Below are 18,395 nucleotides of genomic sequence, written 5' to 3' on the forward strand. Positions count from 1 at the left end.
GCCGGGCAACCGGGCACCGGCCTGCCCGGGGCCCGCCCGAACCGGGCCGGGGCCGCCCCGCCCCGCCGCGGCGGGACTTCTGTGTTCGGTGAATTAAACCTGCTCTTTTATTTTGGTAACCGCTGGCGGCCGTGCCCGGCGCCGGGATGCGGGAGGGAGCGGAGGATGGGGGGGGACGGACACGCACCGGAGCCCCCCCGGGCACCGCGCGGAGGCGGCGGGAGGAGCCGCCGGTTCCCGCGCCCGCGGCGAGGCCACGCCCAGCCGGCGCCGCTCTTAAAAGGGCAACGCCTCCATCGCGCCGCGTCCCCACAGAGAGAGCCCTGTGTGCGCCCCCCCCCCTCAGCGCCGCGGGGCGGGGGTCGAGGGGAGGGGTCCCCGGGGCATCACTCCGCTGGTTCGCACCCGTGGGGGGCGGCGGGGTGGGGCACTGGGGGGGGTGTGAGAGGGCCCACAGGGAGCGGGAGTGACGTTGCCCCTTGAAGGGCGCGCGCGGGGCGGGGCCTCGGTCCGCGGGAACTGGGCCGGTTGTGTAACGCCGCCCCCGCGCCGGGACCGCGGGAACGGCGGGGACGGGGCGGCGGTGAGCGGGCACCGGGGGGGCATCGGGGCCGGGGGAGGCCGGGATCGGGGGGCGCCGGGGGCTGCGGGGTGATCGCGGTGGACCGGGGTCAACTCGTACCGGCCCGGGGGAATGCGGGGTCGCGGGGCGCTCCGGGATCGAAGGGAGCACCGGGGTCTGGGAGGCGCTCCGGGATCGGGGGGTGGGGATCATGGACGACCCGGAGCGGGGGGTGCTCCGGGATCGGGGCGGACCGGGGCCGTGGGATGGGCCGGTATAGGGCGGGACCGGGACTGGGAGGTTCGCCGGCGTTGGAGGGGACTGGGACTGGGGGATGCTCCGGGATCGGGAATCCGCCACCGGAATCGGCGTGGACCGGGACAAGCGGGGTGCTCTGGTGTGGAGGGGGACTGGGACCGACGGGTGGGGCGGTATCGCGGGAGCCCGGGACGGGCGGGAGGTCCCGGAGGAGCCCGGACCGGGCGCACACGGCGGCGCTGACGGTGCCCCGCAGGCGGCCCCCGGTGCCGGTCCCGGTGCGCAGCCCCGCGCTGCATGGACTGGTACATGATGAACTGCGAGCTCCTGGCCACCTGTAGCGCCCTGGGCTACCTGGAGGGTGACGTCTACCACCGCGAGCCCGACTGCCTGGGTAGGTGGGCGCCGGGAGGGGTGGGGGGTGCCGGGGGTGGCAGGGACTCACGACCCCGTGTCCCCCCAGAGAGCGTCAAGGACCTGATCCGGTACCTGCGCCATGAGGACGAGACCCGGGACGTGCGGCAGCAGCTGGGGGCGGCCCAGATCCTGCAGAACGACCTCCTGCCCATCCTGGTGCAGTACCCGCAGGACAAGGTGCTCTTCGATGCCATCGTCAGGTACCGGGGGACAGCTCTGGGGACGGGGGGTGGCCCCGCGGGGGCTCCTTGCAGGGCGGGGGTCCCTCACAGCCCCCCACCCCCTCTCAGGCTGATGGTGAACCTGACGCAGCCGGCCCTGCTCTGCTTCGGGAAGGTGCCCACGGATGCAGCCTCCCGGCACCACTTTCTCCAGGTGCTGTCCTACCTGCAGGCCTACAAGGAGGTGAGTCTGCTCGGGGCAGGGCCCTGGGGGATGGCTCTGCCCACAGGCCCCTCGCTCACGTGGGCTCTCTCTGCAGGCTTTTGCCAGTGAGAAGGTTTTCGTGGTGCTCAGCGAGAAGCTCTACGACCTCCTGCAGCTGGTGAGTCCCTGAGGGGCTGCGGGGTCTGTCCCTGCTTCAGGATCCTGTGGGGGCTGCGGGGTCTGTCCCTGCTGTGGGATCCTGTGGGGGCTGCGGGGTCTGTCCCTGCTGGGGGACCCTGAGGGGCTGCAGGAGGCTCTGACGGCTCCATCCCCCCAGGACTGGGAGCAGCGGCAGGAGGAGGACACGCTGCTGATCGAGAGGATCCTGCTGCTGGTGCGCAACGTGCTGCACGTCCCCCCGGACCCCACGGAGGAGCAGGTACCGGGATGGGGCCCTTCCCCACCTCCCCAGCGACTTTGGGGTCGCCACGGCTCTGTGGAGACCCCCCCTCCCCACCCCCCGTGCCCCCCAGGGCGTGGACGGGGACGCCAGCGTGCACGACCGGGTGCTGTGGGCGCTGCACATCAGCGGCATGGACGACCTGCTCAAGTTCCTGGCCAGCGCCCAGGTGGAGCAGCAATGGGCCCTGCACGTCCTGGAGATCATCTCCCTCATGTTCCGAGACCAGGTGAGCCGGGGCGGGGGCGGCGGGGCAGGGGAACCCCCCCGGGGACCCCCCAAAGCTGACGGAGCCGCCGGCAGAACCCGGAGGAGTTGGCGGCGCTGGGACAGGGCCCGGCGGGCGCCGAGCACGGGGAGGACACGCGGGAGCTGGAGACCCTGCGGCAGCGGGAGCTGGCGGAGAAGAGGGCCCGGGCACTGCAGCGCCCGTCCAGGTGAGGAGGGGGGACCCCTATGGCGGGGCTGGGACCCCTGTGGCGGGGCTGGGACCCCTGTGGCAGGGCTGGGACCCCGTGGCAGGGCTGGGACCCCGTGGCAGGGCCGGCACCACTCAGCCCCCGTCCCCCTGCCCAGGCACTCCCGCTTCGGCGGCTCCTACGTCCTGCAGGGCCTGAAGTCCATCGGGGACCGGGACGTCGTGTTCCACAAAGGGCTGCACAACGTGAGTGCAGGGACGGGGGCCTGGGATGTGGCAGAGGGCACCAGGATGGGGACACGGTGGGGAGCACAGGGACAGGGGCGTTGGAGGGGGACGGAGATGTGGCGGGGGGCACAGGGATGATGCCACCGGGGTGCAAGTCTGGCAGCTCGTCCCCCGCAGCTGAAGAGCTACAGCCACGACCTGGGCAAGGAGCCCCAGCGGGTGCCCCGGCGGCGCCAGGCGGCCCCCGAGTCCGAGCCCTCCCGACGCTCGGCCCGCAACGTCCGGCTCTTCCTGCGCCACTTCTGCCAGGACTTCCTGGAGGGCTGCTACAACCGCCTGATGCTGCTGGTCAAGGTGAGCGGCCTGGGGGGGCCAGGACCCCCTTCCCTGGGCTGCGGGACCCCCTCTGACCGCCCCCCCCGCCGCCCCCAGGACCAGCTGGGGAGGGAGAAGGCTCAGCAGCACGATGAGACCTATTACCTGTGGGCCACCGCCTTCTTCATGGCCTTCAACCGGCGCCGCGGCTTCCGCCCGGAGCTGGTGTCGGAGACGGTGAGTGTCCGTGCCTTCCACTTCATCGAGCAGAACCTCACCAAGTACTACGAGATGGCCCTGATGGACAAGAAGGAGGCAACCACCTGGGCCCGCAGGTGAGCACCCTGGGCACCCGGACCCCCCCTGGGCATCTGGGACACCACCCCCGTAGTGTCTGGGGTTCCCTGGGCACCTGGGGCCACCCCGCTGCCGTCCCCAGGATGCACCTGGCCCTGAAGGCGTACCAGGAGCTGCTGCGGACGGTGCAGGAGATGGACCGGTCCCCCGAGCAGGCGGTGCGGGACAGCAGCCAGGTCATCAAAAGTGAGTCCCTCCATCCCTCCGCCCGTCCCAGGGTGGGGCTGTCCGACCCCCCCCCCCTCCCCCCACCCCCCCCCGCCCCGTCCTCCCCAGGCAACATCTTCTACCTGATGGAATACCGGGAGCTCTTCCTGGCGCTCTTCCGCAAGTTCGACGAGACGAAGCAGCCGCGCAGCTTCCTGCGGGACCTGGTGGAGACGGCTCATCTCTTCCTGCGCATGCTGGAGCGCTTCTGCCGCGGCCGTGCCAGCCTCGTGGTGCAGGTGGGGCGCGGCTGCCCCACCCAGGGGGACCCTGGCGGGTCAGGCAGCCCCTCCTGAGCCTGTTTTTGCCCCCTCCCCAGAGCAAACGCATCCGCAGGAAGAAGAAGCCGCGGGCGCCCGCGGCCCTCGGCCCGACACCACCCAGCACTGAGGAGCTGGAGGAGCTGTGGGCAGGATTGGCCCCGCAGCTCCAGGCCTGCCTGGAGGTACCAGGGAAGGGTCCGACCCCGCGGGGGCCTCTGGGGGTCCTGGCAGGGCGTGGGGTGACGGTGTCCCCGCCGCAGGGCGAGGTGCCCCTGCCCGAGGACGTGGTGCCCTTCGACGCCGCCTCGGAGACGCCAGTGGAGGAGCAGCGGGCGGAGGCTCTGCTGCGGATCCAGGGCTGCCTGCGGCATTCCCAGGTGCCCCAGGCCCTGAGGCTGCTCCGCTCCGCCAGGTACCGGCACCGCCATTCCCCTCTCGTCCTCGGGGGTGCGGGGACGTGGTGCCAGCCTGTCCCCTCCCTGTCCCCAGGGATGTCTGGCCCGAAGGGGACGTGTTCGGAGCTGCTGACGCGGGGCCGCCCGAGGAGACCCGGCTGCTGCGGGAGATCCTCGTCGCTCCCCTGCCCCGTGAGTCCCCGGGGAGGGGGAGAGCTCTGGGCCAGAAGGGAGGAGAGCTTTGGGGACCCTCAGCGCGTCTCACCGCAGGGAACGCACCCCCCGAGCCCGAGGAGCCGGAGGACGAGGAAGAGGAGGACGAAGAAGAGGAGGAGGAGACGGTGCAAGTGTCAGAGAAGGAATTCAACTTCCTCGACTACCTGAAGCGGTGAGAGGGGTCGGGCGGCCCCAGGGGCGCAGGGAGGGTCCCTCCCTGGGGCGGCCACGCTCACAGGGGTCCGTGGCAGGTTTGCCTGTGCCCCCGTGGTGCTGGGGGGTCCCTCCCTGGGGCAGCCACGCTCACAGGGGTCCGTGGCAGGTTTGCCTGTGCCCCCGTGGTTCGGGCGCTGGTGCTGCTGCTCCGGGGGTACCCACGGAACAGCCCCCGCACCAACCACTGCGCCGCGCGGCTGCTGCACCGCCTGGCCCGCGACCTGCACATGGAGCCGCTGCTCTTCCAGCTCTCCCTCTTTGCCCTCTTCCACCGCCTGCTCAGCGACCCCGCCGCCGGCGCCCACCAGGTCAGCGGGACCCCCGATGCCCCCCGTGTCCCCCCCGGCCCTGCTGTGTCCCTGCTGTGTCCCCCGGTCCCACTGTCCCTCCCGCTCTCCCCCCAGGAGCTGGTGGCCTTGGCCAAGTTCATCCTGGGCAAGTTCTTTGCGCTGGCGGCCACCAACAAAAAGGCCTTTGTGGAGCTGCTCTTCTGGAAGAACCCAACGGCCGCCTGTGAGATGACCAAGGGCTACGGCTCCCTGCAGGAGGGAGAGGGGTGAGTGGGGTCGGGGAGGGGGCTGTAACCCCCCTGAACCCCCCTTCTCTCCCCTCACCCCCCCTCTGCCTCGGCCCAGGGCTCCCAGGAGCCGGGTCCCCCCCTGGACCCCGCAGGAAGAGCAGGAGCTGCGGGAGCTGTACTGGAAGTACAAGGAGATGGAAGGTATCAAAGGACCCGGGGGTGGGAGGGGGGCAGTGGGACCCCCGGGGGGCAGGAGGGGCTCTGTCCCTGCACCTCCTGCCCCCGCAGGTGAGGACGTCATCGCTGCCATCCTGGCCCATCTCCCGACCCCCGGGCGGACCCGCAGGCAGGTGGTGAAGCAGCTGGTGAGGATGGGCCTGGCCAGCAGTGCCAGGGACTTCCCACGGGAGAGGTGGGTCAGGGATGCCCACGGGGGACCCCCGGGCCGGGGCAGGGACCCCCCCTCACCCCGGGGCAGGGACCCACAGCCGTGTCCCCCCCCCCCAGGAAGGGCACCCGCATCGTGCTGTGGACGCAGGAGCAGGAGGAGGAGCTGACGCGGCTTTTCGAGGAATTCCAGGGCTCGGACGGTGAGCGGGGCCGGGGTGGGAGGGGGTGGTCGCCCCCCTGTAGCCCCCCACGCTGACCCCCCGCCCCACAGACGTCCTGGGGAACATCCTGAAGCACCTGACGGCGCGGCGCTCGCGGGCCCGGGTGGTGGAGAAGCTGCTGGGGCTGGGGCTGGTGTCGGAGCGCAAGGAGCTGCACAAGAAACGCCGCAGGAAGAGCCACGGCCACGGCCCCGGGACGGTAAAAGGGGGATCTGGGGGGTCCTGGGCTGTGCCCAGCGGGTGCTGCCCCACCCCAGGCACCCGAACGCGGCTGGTCCCTGCAGGCTGCCACTGGTGCCCCGGCTGTGCCAGCCCAGGACAGCTCAGCAGAGGATGAGGACAGCGAGGAGGAGGAGGAGGACGAGGAGGAGGATGAAGTGGAGGAAGGCCCCATGGAGGAGAACTGGGCACCCGAGGAAGGGGCTGGGCAGGGCCTGGCTCGGTGTCTGCATCAGGAAGGTGGGCGAGGGGCTCTTGGTCCCCCCCCCCCCAGGTTGGGCTTGGCTCCAGGGCCAGACCCTTTGTCACCTTCTGCTGTCCCCAGGCCTGGCCGGGCCCCTGCGGTGGCTGGAGAACTGTCTGAGGAGGGCAGCGGGGGACAGGGAGGAGGACGGTGAGTGGGGAGGGTCAGGGGGGGCTGGGAGGAGGACGGTGAGTGACGGGGGGATTGGGGGACAGGGAGGAGGATGGTGAGTGGGGTGGGGGTCGGGGGTGCTGCGAGGAGGATGGTGAGTGGGGAGGGTCAGGGGGGACGAGGAGGAGGATGGTGAGCGGGGTGGGGGTCAGGGGGGACCGTGGGCTCGGGGGGTCCCACTGACGGTGCTCTGGGCCCAGGCGTGTCCCAGCCGGTGCCGCTGGTGCCGCTGACGGAGGAGAACGAGGACGCCATGGAGAACCGGCGCTTCCAGAGCCTGCTGAGGCAGCTGGGGCTGCGGCCCCCCGCCAGCGAGCAGGTGAGCTCCCCGTGCCCACCCCTGGCCCCGTGCCCACCCCTGGCCCTGTCCCCTCGCTCCTGGCACAGCCCTGCAGCGTCCCCCCCCTCTCTTCCCAGGAATCCTTCTGGCGCATCCCAGCCGCCCTGACCCCGCAGCAGCTCCGACGCGCGTCCGCCTCCGTCGCCCACCACGGCCCCGACCCCTCAGGGTCCCCCCGGGACCTGCCAGAGCCACCCCAGTGCCCCCCCCCAGGACCCAGGTCCGGGTGAGGGGCCGGGCTGGGGGTGTGGGACCCCCACCACCCGTGGGGACGGCCCCGAGCCCCTCTCCCTGTGCCCCTCAGCAGAGCAGCTGCCGGCAGAGCTGGGATCAGGCTCGGAGAGGTGAGATCAGGATCCCTTCCCCGAGCTGGGGGTCTCTTCTTCCTGATTTGGGGGGTCCTCCCCCTGCCTGGGGAGGGGATTTGGGCCCCCCGTGCTGTCCCAGTGTGGGGCTGAGCGGTGCCAACCCCTGTCCCCGTGGCTGCAGCGAGGAGCCCGTCCCTGTCCCCGTCCCCAGCCCGGTGGGCACCAAGAGGCGCCGGGAGCTCGACAGTGAGGATGAGGACGGCGGGAGCTCAGGTGGGTTCAGCCCCTCTGCCCTCTCCTGTGGGGCTGAGGGGGCTCTGGGTGTCACCAGGAGCTGGGCACAGGGCACTGCTGGGTCGTGGTTGTCCCGTCCCCAGCCCCTTTGCCCCGTCCCTGGGGCTGGGGAGGCGGTGGAGGGACAGGGGTGTAACCCCCACTCCCCTCACCCCCTGGCTGGGGGCTCAGCCCCCTCCCCTCTTCCTCCACCCACAGGTCCCGGGCTGGCCCCTGCAGCCCCCTGCTCCGAGGAGGATGAGGAGGACGAGGACCCCCAGCCCCGGGGGAGGCGGAAGCGCCTCCGCTGCCTGGAGGAGGACGAGGAGGAGGAGGAGGGTTGAGGGGCTTCCCTTGTCTGCCAGGCCCAGGCCCTGGGCTGTTTTCTGGGGTTTCTGCAGGTTTTGATCCTGTTTTTAAGGGCTGCACGAGCAGCCAGTTGCTGCCCCCCCCATCCCCTTCCCCTGGTGTCTTCATTTCCCTGTTTTGCCCCAAACTCCCATTTTTCTCAGCTCTTTGGGTTTGTTTTCCTTTTAAACCTTTTAAATCCGGACAGGGCCCAAATAAACGTGACTCTTGCCCTTCCTTGGTGTGTGGGGCTGGAGGGAGCTGGAGCTGGGGGGGGTCAAGCTGCTCTGGCCGCAGGGGTCGAGCCGCTCTGGCCACAGGGAGTGTCCCGTCCCCGGTCCCTGTCCCCGCACCCCGCGTGTCGCAACCCCCTGATAACAGTGGCTATAAAGGGGCCGCGGGGGCTGCGCGGGGCAAAGGACGGTGGCACCTGGCCAGGGCAAGGACCAGTGACAGCGGTGAGCTGGGGACACTGGGGGGGTCACGGGGGGCTGCGGCCGCGGGGGGCTGACGGGGCTCTGCCCTTCTCCCGCCTCCGCAGCCATTCCCGGAGCTGCCGCCATGCCCAGGGTCCTGCTCTTCCTCCCACTCCTCCTCCTCGGCCCCGCTGTGGCTCTCTCTGACGTGGATGCCAGTGACCGGGCGCTGCTGCGGGCGCTGCTGGCGGAGCTGGCGGGTCCCATCCCGCCGCAGGCACGGGGGGTCCCGTGCCACGACCTGGGCCCCAACGCCCTGCCCGGCTTTGCCCGGCTGCCCCCCGAGCCCCACGCCCTGGCCCGCGCCGCGCTGGCGCTGGCGCTGAACGGGGCCGGCTGCGGGGCCCAGGCCGAGGCCGAGGCGCTGGGGCTGGCGCGGGAGCTGGGCACCCCCACGGCCGCGGCGCTGCTGCGGGGGCTGGCGGGGCTGCGGGGAGCCCCGGCCCCCCAGCCCCTGTCCCTGCTCCTCCTCAGCCTGGCGCGCCCGGGGGGCTCAGCCTGCGTGGATCCCACCCCGCTCCGGACCCCCGGCGCCCGGCCCACGGCACCCTGGGCGGGGAGGGTCGCGGGGGCCCGGCTGCCCCCGTGCCAGCGGCTCTCCCGGCGCCGGAGGCAGGATGAGGGCGAAGCCGAGGATGCCTGCAACCCGCCGGGGGAGCGGGAAGCCCACCGGGTGCTGGAGTGGGTGCCGGGCGTCAGCATCTTCTACAACCTGGGCACCAGCATCTACTTCGCCTTCCAGGGCTGCGGGGCCGCCGCCTCGGCGCGGGCGCTGGAGGCCACCGAGGACCTGGGCTACGCCGGGCTGGCCGCGCTCACCGGGAGCCTGGGCGGCCCCGTGGCCGTGGGGGTGCAGATGGGGCTGCAGCCGGGGCTCAAGGCCGGGGTTCGGGCGCTCATCGGGTACTTCACCTCCGCCGGGGACCCCCCGCCCGTGCCCACGGCCCACAGCGGCTCCGCCATCATCGTCTGAATAAAGGCCACGTGCGGCAGCTGGCGGCGTGTCCCCGTCCCTGTCCCTGCGGGATCGATGCGGGGTCACCCTGCGCTGGGGCACAGGGACCTTGGTTCATGGGGTGGCCTTGCTGAGCCACGTGGTGGCAGCTGCTCTGTCCCTGTCCCAGTCCCTGTCCCTGTCCTGCCCAGCGCTCCAGGCCCTGCGGCTCTGTCCCCATGGCCTGTCCCTGTCCCCATTCCCTGTCCCCATGGCCTGTCCCCGTCCCCACAGTTCTCTCCCCATGCCCTGTCCCACAGTTCTGTCCCCATGGCCTGTCCCTGTCCCCATTCCCTGTCCCTGTCCCACAGTTCTGTCCCCATTCCCCGTCCCCGCTCCCGTTTCCATCCCCCGACCGTTCCCCGCTGGCCACGCCCCCTCTGACCACGCCCACCCCGTGACGTCAATTCGGGGAAATGGGCAACCCTGGGAGTCTCCGCTAGAGGGGGCGTGGCCTCTGTGTCGCGCTCCACCAATCACAGTGCAGGTCGGGGGAAGGGGCGTGGTCTTGCCGCCGCCCTCCGCCAATCACGGAGGAGTGGGCGTGGCCTCCGCGCCTTCCTGACCCGCCGGCGGCCGAGGTGGGTCCGGGATCGGGGGGGTCTCGGTGGGTCCGGGGGGGTCCCGGGGGTCCCGGGGAGGTCTCGAGCCGGTCTTGGCGTTCCCGGGGTGTCGTGGGGGACGGAGGGTCCCGGTGGGTCCTGGGTGAGAGGGAGTCCCGGGGGACAGGGGCGGCTCCGAAGGGTCCCGGGGGACGGGGGCTCCCGGGGGAGGGGGGCACAGACAGGGGGTCCCGGCGGGGGCACACAGGGATCACTGTCGGGTGGCCCCTTGGGAGTGTCCCCCTGGGGGTGTCCCCCTGGGGCGAGGGGTGTTTAGGGGCACCCACTCCCGGGATCCCTGGGGGTGCAATGGGGGACCAGGCCAGGGGGACCTTGGGAGGAGCCCGGGGGGCTGCACAGGGGGTGCAGGGGGCCCTCGGGGTGGGGTCGGGGTGGGGTGTGTGCCCCCCGCCCCAAGCGGGAAACCCACCGTGGCTCAACCCTTGCCCGGAGCAGAAGGACCCCCGGGATCACCCGGGGCCGAGTTGGAGCTGAGGGACCCCCGGGACCCCCGTCTGCAGGTACGTGGGGTGCGGCTGTGCCAGGCGGGGGCACGTGGGCACCGGTCCCACATCCTCCGGTCGTGCGATGGCCGGGGGGGTCCTCGGGGCCCCCCGTGACCCCCCCTGTGCCCCCCCAGCATGGCGCAGTGGCAGGAGGTGCAGGGCTTGGCCAACACGTACCTGGAGCAGGTGCACCAGCTCTACGCGGGCTCGGAGCTGCCCATGGCCGTGCGCCAGTGCTTGGCCGCCTGGATCGAGGACCAGAACTGGTAACGGGGGGCTGCACCGGGCCGGGGGGGCTGCACCGGGGGGGGGGGCACCGGCAGTGCCAGCGCTGAGCCCCCCGTGCCCGCAGGCGCCAGGCGGCCGAGCCGTTCTCCTCCCACGCCCGGATGCTCTTCCACTCCTTGCTGGCACACCTTTCGGACCGAATGGGCAGCCTGGGCACGAGCCACGAGGATTTCATGCTCAAGCACAACCTGCGCAAGGCCCACCGGGACCTCCAGGTGGGTGTCGGGGCCGGGGGTGGGGGGGGCTGAGGGAGAGGGGCCGGGGGGGGCCCTCTGTGCCCCGCTGACCCCCCCCGTGCCCCTCCACAGGCCAAGTTCGAGGAGGATCCGGAGAAATTCGCCAACCTGGTGGCCAACCTGCTGCAGGAGGAGCAGCGGATCCTGCGCCTGGGGCTGGCGGGGGGGCAGGTAGGGCAGGGGGGTGTCTCCCCCCTCACTCCGTGGGGTCCCGGGGCCACTGCCTGACCTCCCCGTGTCTCTGTAGGGTGGGGGTGTCCCCCCCTCACCCCGTGGGGTCCCGGGGCCGCTCCCTGACCCCCCGTGTCTCCTCAGGGGGGATCGTCCCCGGCGCCCACCGCGCCCCCGGAGCGGGGCCGGGAGCAGCAGATCCAGTGGCGCTTGGCCGAGTTCCACACGGCCCTGCAGGTAACAGACCCCCCCCCCGGACCCCCGGGCCCCCCCGGGGGCCGCCCCCCCCCCCCCCGAGCCCCCCCCGAGCCCTCCCACCCGCCCACAGGTCAGGAGAGGAGCAGGGACCCCCAGTACGCCCGGCAGCTCCAAGCCCTCCAGGCCAAGCTGCAGAACCTGGACCAGCAGCGGCGGGTGAGGGGGGGGCAGGGCTGGGCTTATGGGGGGGCCACGGCCGCCCCTCACCCCCTGCTCAGACCCACGTCCGTCCCCCAGGAGGTGCTGGCTCAGATGCAGCAGCTCTTGGGGCGCAGCGAGACCCTGCGGGAGCTGCTGCAGCAGGAGTTGGGGGACTGGCGGGAGCGGCAGCAGCGCTCGTGCCTGGGGGCCCCCGCGGACACCAACCTGCGCCCGCTGGAGACCTGGTAGGGCCGGGGCAAGAGGGGAGCACGGGGGGGCACAGCCGGCCCCCGCTGAGCCCCAGGGCACCCGCAGGTTCACGGGGCTGGGCCAGGGGCTGTTCCAGCTGCGGCAGCTGCTCCGGGCGCTCAGCGACCTGCGGCAGAAGGTGACCTACGAGAGGGACCCGCTGGTGGCAGAGACCCCCCTCCTGGAGCAGCGGCTGCAGGAGCAGCTCACGCACCTGCTGAAGAGGTGGGAGAGGGGATGTGAGTGGCTGGAGCTGTGTCAGGGTTGGATATTGGGAACTGGTTGTTCCCCCAGAGGGTGGTCGGGCGCTGAACGGGCTCCCCAGGGCAGCGGTCGCGGCACCGAGGCTGCCAGAGCTTGGGGAGCGTTTGGACAACTCCCTCAGCGCACGGTGGGATTTTGGGGATGTCCTGTGCGGGGCCAGGAGCTGGACTTTGACCCTTGTGGGCTGTCGCCAGCTCAGGGTATTCCACGGTTCTGAGAGGTGGGGGCAGCGCAGGGGGGGCCGGGACGGTACTGGGGCTGCCCTGACCCCCCCTCTCTGCCCCAGCGCCTTCGTGGTGGAGCAGCAGCCCAGCACCCCCAACCCCTTCAAGCGCCCGCTCGTGCTCCGCACCGGCAGCAAGTTCTCGGCCCGCGCCCGTCTGCTCGTGAGGCTGCACGACCGCAACCACCGCATGGGCTGCGCCATCCACATCGACAGGTCGGGACCCCCCGAGCCCCCTGCCCCCCCCCTCTCCCTCCAGGGCCCCCCCCAAGCCCCCGCCCGCCCCCGGGGGTCCCACTGCCCCACTGACACCCCGCTGCCCCGCTGACACCCTGCTCCCCAACTGACACCCCCCTGTCCTGCTGACACCCTGCTCCCCAACTGACACCCCGCTCTCTCTTGCAGGGACCCCCCCAAGCTCAAAGGGTGAGAGCCGGGCGAGTGCCGGAGGTGGCGGATGGGGCTGTGCTCCCCCCCTGCCCGGGGGTCCGGGACCCCCCACCCGCCGCCTCTTCTGTGCCCCGCAGGTTTCGCAAGTTCAACATCCTGACGTCGAGCAGCAAAACGCTCCTGGCCGGGGACAGTCCCCAGGAGGGGCTGGTCTGCGACTTCCAGTACCTCGTAGGGTTTTACCCCCCCCCCAGACCCCCAGGTCCCCCAGGGGCGGAGAGTGGGGCGAGGACCCCCTGCCTAGCCCTGGCCCCCGCCCCGGGCTGACTCTGTGCTGCCCCACAGACGCTGAAGGAGCAGAAGGACAGCAGGTCTGGCAAGGGCAGCAAAGGCGCCGGCGAGGTGGGTTTGGGGCTGGGGGCTGTGGGGACAGGTGGGTGTGGGGCTGGGGGCTGTGGGGGCGCAGGGGGGGGCCGGGGCCACGTGGAGACCACGGTGCCACCTCCTTACAGAGTCCCCTGGTCGTGACAGAGGAGCTGCACCTCATCACCTTCACGCTGGCCTACGCCTACTGCGGGCTGGAGCTGGAGCTGAAGGTGAGGGCTGGGGAGCTTGGTGGGCCTAGGGGGGTGCTGGGGGGCTTGGGAGAGGCTGGGGAGGCTGGGGGGCTTGGGGGAGGCTGGGGGGACTGGAGGTTGCCAGCCTGACCCCCCACGCCCCCCGCAGACCTCCACGCTGCCCTTCGTCATCATCTCCAACAACAACCAGTTCTCCAGCGCCTGGGCCTCCATCCTCTGGTTCAACATGCTCAGCTCCGACCCCAAGGCGAGCAGGACCCCCCAGCCCTGCACTGCTCCCCCCCAGTGCTCCCACCCCTGCCACCTCCTGTCCCAGTCCTTGTCCCGTCCCCATCCCTGCTCCTCACTAATCTCCATCCTGTGCCCTCTCCCTGGTCCCTGTCCCACCCCCATCCCCTGATCACTGTCCTGTACCTGTCCCTTGGTCCCTGTCCCAGCTCCTGGACACCCTCCCTTGCCCCAGTGCACATCCCCATCCCCTGCCACACATCCCCATCCCCTGGCCCCTCTCCCATCCCCGTTCCTGCCGCGTGTCCCTGTCCCCGCTCACCCCCTGTCCCGCAGGACCAAAATATTTTCTCGGCACCGCCCCCGGCCCCGTGGCCCCGTCTGGCCGAGGTGCTGAGCTGGCAGTTTGAGAGCGTGGCAGAGAGGGGGCTGAGCCGGGACCACCTCCTCATGCTGGCCGAGAAGCTCTTTGGTAAGGCCCCGACCCCCGGGGGGGGACACGGCGGGGAGGGGGCTGTGCCGTCCCCCTGCTCACCCTGCTCTCCCCTCCAAGGCTCGAAGCCATCACCAGAGAGCACCGTGGCCTGGCCCAAGTTCTCCAAGGTGAGCAGAGCCCGTCGCCCCTGTCGCCATCCCCCCATGACCCTGCCCTCTCATCCCCCCCGTCCTCCCGTGGCCCCCAACCCCCCCAGCCCCTCTCACCCACCCTCTACTTCAGGACGGCGCCGGCTTCTCCTTCTGGGCTTGGCTGGACGGGATCCTGGGGCTGCTCCAGGAGCACCTCAAGCCGCTCTGGAAGGACGGGTAGGAGCGGGGCTGGGGGCTGGGGGGGGCCCCGGGGGCTGCGGGGGCTGACGGTGCCTCCCCCAGACTCATCCTGGGCTTCGTGAGCCGGAAACAAGAGAGGAAACTGCTCAAGTCGAAGAGGACGGGGACGTTCCTGATCCGGTTCAGCGAGAGCGTCCTGGGGGGGGTCACCTTCACCTGGGTGGAGCATCCCGAGAGCGGTGAGTGCACCCCCCCAGCCCCGGGGTCCGGCCCCTCAGCCCCCCCCGGGCACTGACCCCCGGGGGGGCCCTGCAGGACCCCCCACTTTCGACTCGGTGGATCCGTACACGGGGGCCGAGCTGGCGTCCCTGGCGCTGCCCGACATCATCCGTGGGTACCACATCATGATGGAGGAGAACGTTCCGGAGAACCCCCTGCAGTTCCTGTACCCCGACACCCCCCGAGACAAGGCCTTCGGGCCCTACTACAGCCGGCAGCAGGAGGGTACGGCCCGGCCTGGCACGGCACAGGGCAGGGGGAGCTCCTGCCACCCCCTCTGACCCTCCTCTCTCCCCCCAGGGAACCTGACAGAGCCGGAGAAGTACCTGAGGCGGCGCCTCATCCGTGTGTCCTCCAGGTGAGGCAGCGGAGGGGCCTCAGTCCCCCTTCCCTGTCCCCCATCTCCCCGTGGTCCTGCACTTGGTGACTTGGACCCCGCAGGAAAGGGGATGCCCTGACTCTGCCCCTGCCCCTGACCCACTGTCTCTCCCTCTCCAGGCAGGCAAATAAGTCGTGGCAGACGGAAGAGGAGCTGGTGGTTGCCACCGAAAACCTGGAGACGCTGCAGCTGCAGCCCGGAGGAGGGCAGGGCACACAGTGGGAGGGTGGCCTGGCACTGCCACAGTCCCAGAGCCCAGGGGCACCACAGGTCAAGCCAGAGAACCTGGGGACGCCTCAGGGAGTGGCCGTGAGCCCAGGGAAGCTGCAGGTGGTGGCCACGAGCCCGGGGATGCTGCAGGCAGGGTCCCAACACCTGGAGCCACCGCAGCCACCACAGGTGGGATCAGAGGTCTCAGAGGTGGTGGTGCAGGTGGTCCCCGACATCCAGGACACGCTGCAAGCGGCACTAAGGGCTGTGGGGACCATACAGGTGCTGCCTGGGGGGGTGGGGATGCTGCAGGTGGGACCAGGGGACTTGGGGACGCTGCAGGTGCTGCCAGGGGACCAGGGGACGGTGGCTGTGGACACGGGGATGCTGCAACAAGTGGGAGCTGGGAACACGGAGATGCTGCAGCCCAGACCGGGGGCTGTGGAGCCACTGCAGGTCACTGAGGGCCAGGGGATGCTGCCACCAGAGCTGAGGGACCTGGAGCTGCTGCCCAGGAGCCAGGACATCCAGGAGCTGCTGCAGGCGCTGGAGCCGGGCTCAGGGGCGCTGGAGACGCTGGAGGCAGCAGAGCTGATGCCAAACATGGCAGAGAGCTTGGACGGGAGGCCCCAGCTGGCCCCTGGGCCGGCAGGTGAGTGCCGGGGTGAGGGAGGCACCCGGGGATCCCAGGGGGGTCTGGAGTTCCCAGGGATTCTCAGGGATGCACCTGGGGATCCCAGGGATGCACCTGGGGATCCCGGGGGTTCTGAGGGCTGTACCTGGGGGTCCCGGAGGTGTCCCCTCAGTGCTGACCCGTCCCCCCCTCCCCTCCCAGGTGCCTCCGTGCTCCTGGACCACCGTGACCCGTTCCTGCCGCAGCCCGAGGACTCGGCTCTGCCCGCTGTCAACTCCCTCTTCGCCTCCGCCGACTTCCCCCCGCTCCACATCGACCCCAGCGACTTCCAGTGACTCCCCCCTTGGCCCCTCCCCTGTAAATAAACCCCTTCCCACCCCTCCCCGCCCGTGCTGCCCGTTGCGCCGCAGGCGGGAGCCGCTCGTCTCCTCCAGAGCTTTATTAGAAACCCATAAATACCCGAGATAAATAGGGGACGCGGCACATAAATAACCCCTCGAGAGGGAGGCAATAAATAGGGGGGTGGGGGGCCCGGGGGGCTCAGCGGGCGCTGTGGGTGAACACGCGGCTCATGACGGCGGCGAAGGAGCGGAGCCGGTTCAGGGCCAGGTGCCGGAGCAGCCCGTGAGACCAGTTCGTGCTGGGGTCCAGGGGGTGCCGGGGGGGGTGGCCGTGCTCCTGCTGCGGGGACAGAGGTGTCAGGGGGCCCGGGGCCACAGCCGTGTCCCCCCGACGGGCTCCCTCGGGGCTCCCACCCTCCTGCTCACCTGCACGAGGCCCAGCAGCTGGTCCATCGTGGTCTCCAGCTGGGGCTGCGGCTGCTCCCGGAAGATGTCGGAGCCCAGCAGGTCCCGGTAGTGCTGGAGCGCCTGGAGGATCCGGTGCAGGCAGCGCTGCGGGGGCCAGGGGGGTGAGATGGGGGGCTGGGACCCTCCCGCACCCCCGGGCGCTCTTGGGGACCCCAGGTGCATCCCTCCGTATCCCTGGGATCCTCAAACATCCCCGGGACCTCCAGGTGCATCTCTCAGCATCCCTGGCACCCCCAGACATCCCCAGGACTCTTAGAGACATCCCTCAGCGTGCCTGAGACCCCCAGACATCCCTGGGACCCCCAGATACCTTCAGAATCCCTGGGACCCCCAGGCACATCCCTCAGCATCCCCGAGACCCTTGGTCACCCCTGGGAGCCCAAGGTGCATCCCTGAGAACCCCAGACATCCCTGGGGACCCCCAGGCACATCCCTCAGCATTACTGGGCCCCAGAGCCCTCCCTGGGCCCCCCGGCCCCCCTCAGCGTCCCCGCAGCCCCCCAGCCCCCGCAGCCCCCCCCCGTACCGTGTTGTTGGTGTCCAGCGTGGGGGGGTCACAGGCGTCGCTGCAGAGGATCCGGGGGGGCCAGTTCTGGGGGTCCTCCTGGCTCAGCTGCATCTCCTCCTGGAGCAGGGGGTCAGTGGGCTCTCCGTGTCCCCCGGGCCCCTCCCCGGCCCCCCGCACCCTCGGGACCCCCCTCCCACCCGGGTGCTCCGCACTTCCCGGTCCCCGCCGTCCCCCGGAACCCCCCGGTCCCCCCGGCCGAGCCCCCCGCGCTCACCAGCACCGGGTGCGGTTCTTTGACGGTCGCCAGCAGCCGCGACAGGTCCCGGGAGAGGCTCTTACAGGCGGCCCAGTCGGTGCGGGGGGCCGGGGCCGGGGTCGGGGCCGGAGCCGCGGGCGGCGGCAGCAGCAGCGGGAGGCAGAGACAGAGGCAGAGGCGGCGGAGCGGAGCCATTCCCAGTCGTTCCCGGTCGTTCCCGGTCGATGCCGCCACCGGCGCTGCCACCGGGTTCTTATGGGGCGGCGGCAGGTGGGGAATCCCCGGGGCAGGTGGCTCCCGCCCCCCGTTACTGCGAAATCGCCTCCCTCGAAAGCAGAACCGATACCGGGCCGGGGTCCCCTGGCCGCGCCCGGCCCCGCTCCCCACCGGGACAGGACGGGATGGGACGGGACGGGCAGGAAAACCCGGGGCAGTTCCTGGCGGCTCCGCGCCCAGCGGGCATGGGAGGGACCCGCACCGGCACCGGGACCTCCCCTGGCTGCACCTGGGCTGCCCCCGACGGGCGCACCGGGGAGCCCGCGGCGGTGTCACCTCGGTGGATCCCCCGTTGTGTCCCCCCCGTGTCCCCTCCGGTGTTCCTCGTGTGTCCCCGCGGTCTCCTCGGTGTCCCTCCCGGTGTCCCTCCCCGTGTCCCCCCGGGACATCAGCCGGCGGCTCCCCGCGGCCTCGGGGGTCCCGGGGGGCTCGCCCCGCGGTCGCGCCCCCGGGACCCCGCAGCCCCGGTGCCCTTCGGGCCGGGCCGTGCTGCCCGCGGCGCCGCAATCCCGGCGGCCCCGACGGGGCGGCTCCGGCGCTTCCCGCTCCCGCCCGGCGGGGCTGCCCCCGGCCTTCCCCGGGCACGGACACCGGCGGCGGGTCTGCCGTGGGTCTGGGAGGGGAGACGCGGGGGAGATCGGCGCCGGTGGGGCTCAGCACCGCCGTGCGCTGTCCCGGGGACCCTGCGGGACTCCGTGGGACACCAGTGGATGCTGTGGGATGCCAAGAGACTGAGTGGGACACTGTGGGGCGTTTAGGGACGCTTTGGGATCCTGTGAGGTGCCACGGGACGCGGTGGGACCCCTGGGATGCTGTAGAACCCCGTGGGACACTGTGGGACTCCGTATAACAGTGGGACGCAGTGGGATGCTGGGGACAGCGTGGGACACCGTGGGGAATTTAGGGACACTTTTAGGATCCCGTGGGATGCTTTGGGATGCCACGGGCTGCTCCAGTGAC

General features: G+C 71.6%; 4 protein-coding genes across 4 annotated transcripts; 3 read left to right on the forward strand and 1 right to left on the reverse strand.

Annotated features, from left to right (window-relative positions):
* Positions 1–553: 553 nt before the first annotated feature.
* LOC113962935 (protein timeless homolog) lies at positions 554–7,943 on the forward strand. The gene is given in 31 exon segments (XM_027673729.1): positions 554–583; positions 1,077–1,214; positions 1,284–1,437; positions 1,528–1,642; positions 1,719–1,781; positions 1,941–2,042; positions 2,137–2,292; positions 2,367–2,500; positions 2,640–2,727; positions 2,887–3,063; positions 3,142–3,359; positions 3,464–3,567; positions 3,658–3,827; positions 3,908–4,033; positions 4,112–4,263; positions 4,341–4,438; positions 4,517–4,634; positions 4,785–4,986; positions 5,083–5,234; positions 5,314–5,399; positions 5,487–5,610; positions 5,706–5,788; positions 5,860–6,008; positions 6,094–6,268; positions 6,354–6,422; positions 6,644–6,762; positions 6,861–6,986; positions 6,988–7,009; positions 7,091–7,127; positions 7,273–7,364; positions 7,584–7,943. Coding segments are annotated over 30 exon segments (3,633 nt in total). The 5' UTR covers positions 554–583; positions 1,077–1,117; the 3' UTR covers positions 7,709–7,943.
* A 122-nt stretch (positions 7,944–8,065) lies between these two features.
* Positions 8,066–9,317, forward strand: LOC113962937 (apolipoprotein F-like). The gene is made up of 3 exons (XM_027673732.1): positions 8,066–8,174; positions 8,250–8,673; positions 8,752–9,317. The coding sequence occupies exons 2-3, from the start codon at positions 8,274–8,276 to the stop codon at positions 9,159–9,161; spliced, it is 810 nt and encodes a 269-aa protein (XP_027529533.1). The 5' UTR covers positions 8,066–8,174; positions 8,250–8,273; the 3' UTR covers positions 9,162–9,317.
* An 804-nt stretch (positions 9,318–10,121) lies between these two features.
* On the forward strand, positions 10,122–15,969 carry LOC113962936 (signal transducer and activator of transcription 2-like). Its single transcript, XM_027673731.1, has 22 exons — positions 10,122–10,305; positions 10,425–10,556; positions 10,643–10,793; positions 10,887–10,985; positions 11,130–11,222; positions 11,295–11,399; positions 11,481–11,629; positions 11,700–11,858; positions 12,184–12,336; positions 12,526–12,546; positions 12,648–12,741; positions 12,856–12,912; positions 13,023–13,106; positions 13,237–13,335; positions 13,653–13,788; positions 13,870–13,919; positions 14,035–14,120; positions 14,187–14,323; positions 14,400–14,588; positions 14,664–14,721; positions 14,862–15,604; positions 15,788–15,969. Exons 2-22 carry the CDS (start codon positions 10,426–10,428, stop codon positions 15,919–15,921), a joined length of 2,928 nt encoding a protein of 975 aa, XP_027529532.1. The 5' UTR covers positions 10,122–10,305; position 10,425; the 3' UTR covers positions 15,922–15,969.
* Positions 15,970–16,126: 157 nt separating this feature from the next.
* LOC113962934 (interleukin-23 subunit alpha-like) lies at positions 16,127–17,354 on the reverse strand. The gene is made up of 4 exons (XM_027673728.1): positions 17,184–17,354; positions 16,922–17,020; positions 16,354–16,479; positions 16,127–16,267 (listed from the first exon to the last, which is right to left on the reverse strand). The coding sequence occupies exons 1-4, from the start codon at positions 17,352–17,354 to the stop codon at positions 16,127–16,129; spliced, it is 537 nt and encodes a 178-aa protein (XP_027529529.1).
* Positions 17,355–18,395: the final 1,041 nt, after the last annotated feature.

This window comes from Neopelma chrysocephalum, unplaced genomic scaffold (assembly GCF_003984885.1).
Source record: "Neopelma chrysocephalum unplaced genomic scaffold, ASM398488v2 Primary Assembly neopelma1_186345, whole genome shotgun sequence".
In the NCBI taxonomy this organism is placed as follows: Eukaryota; Metazoa; Chordata; class Aves; order Passeriformes; family Pipridae; genus Neopelma; species Neopelma chrysocephalum.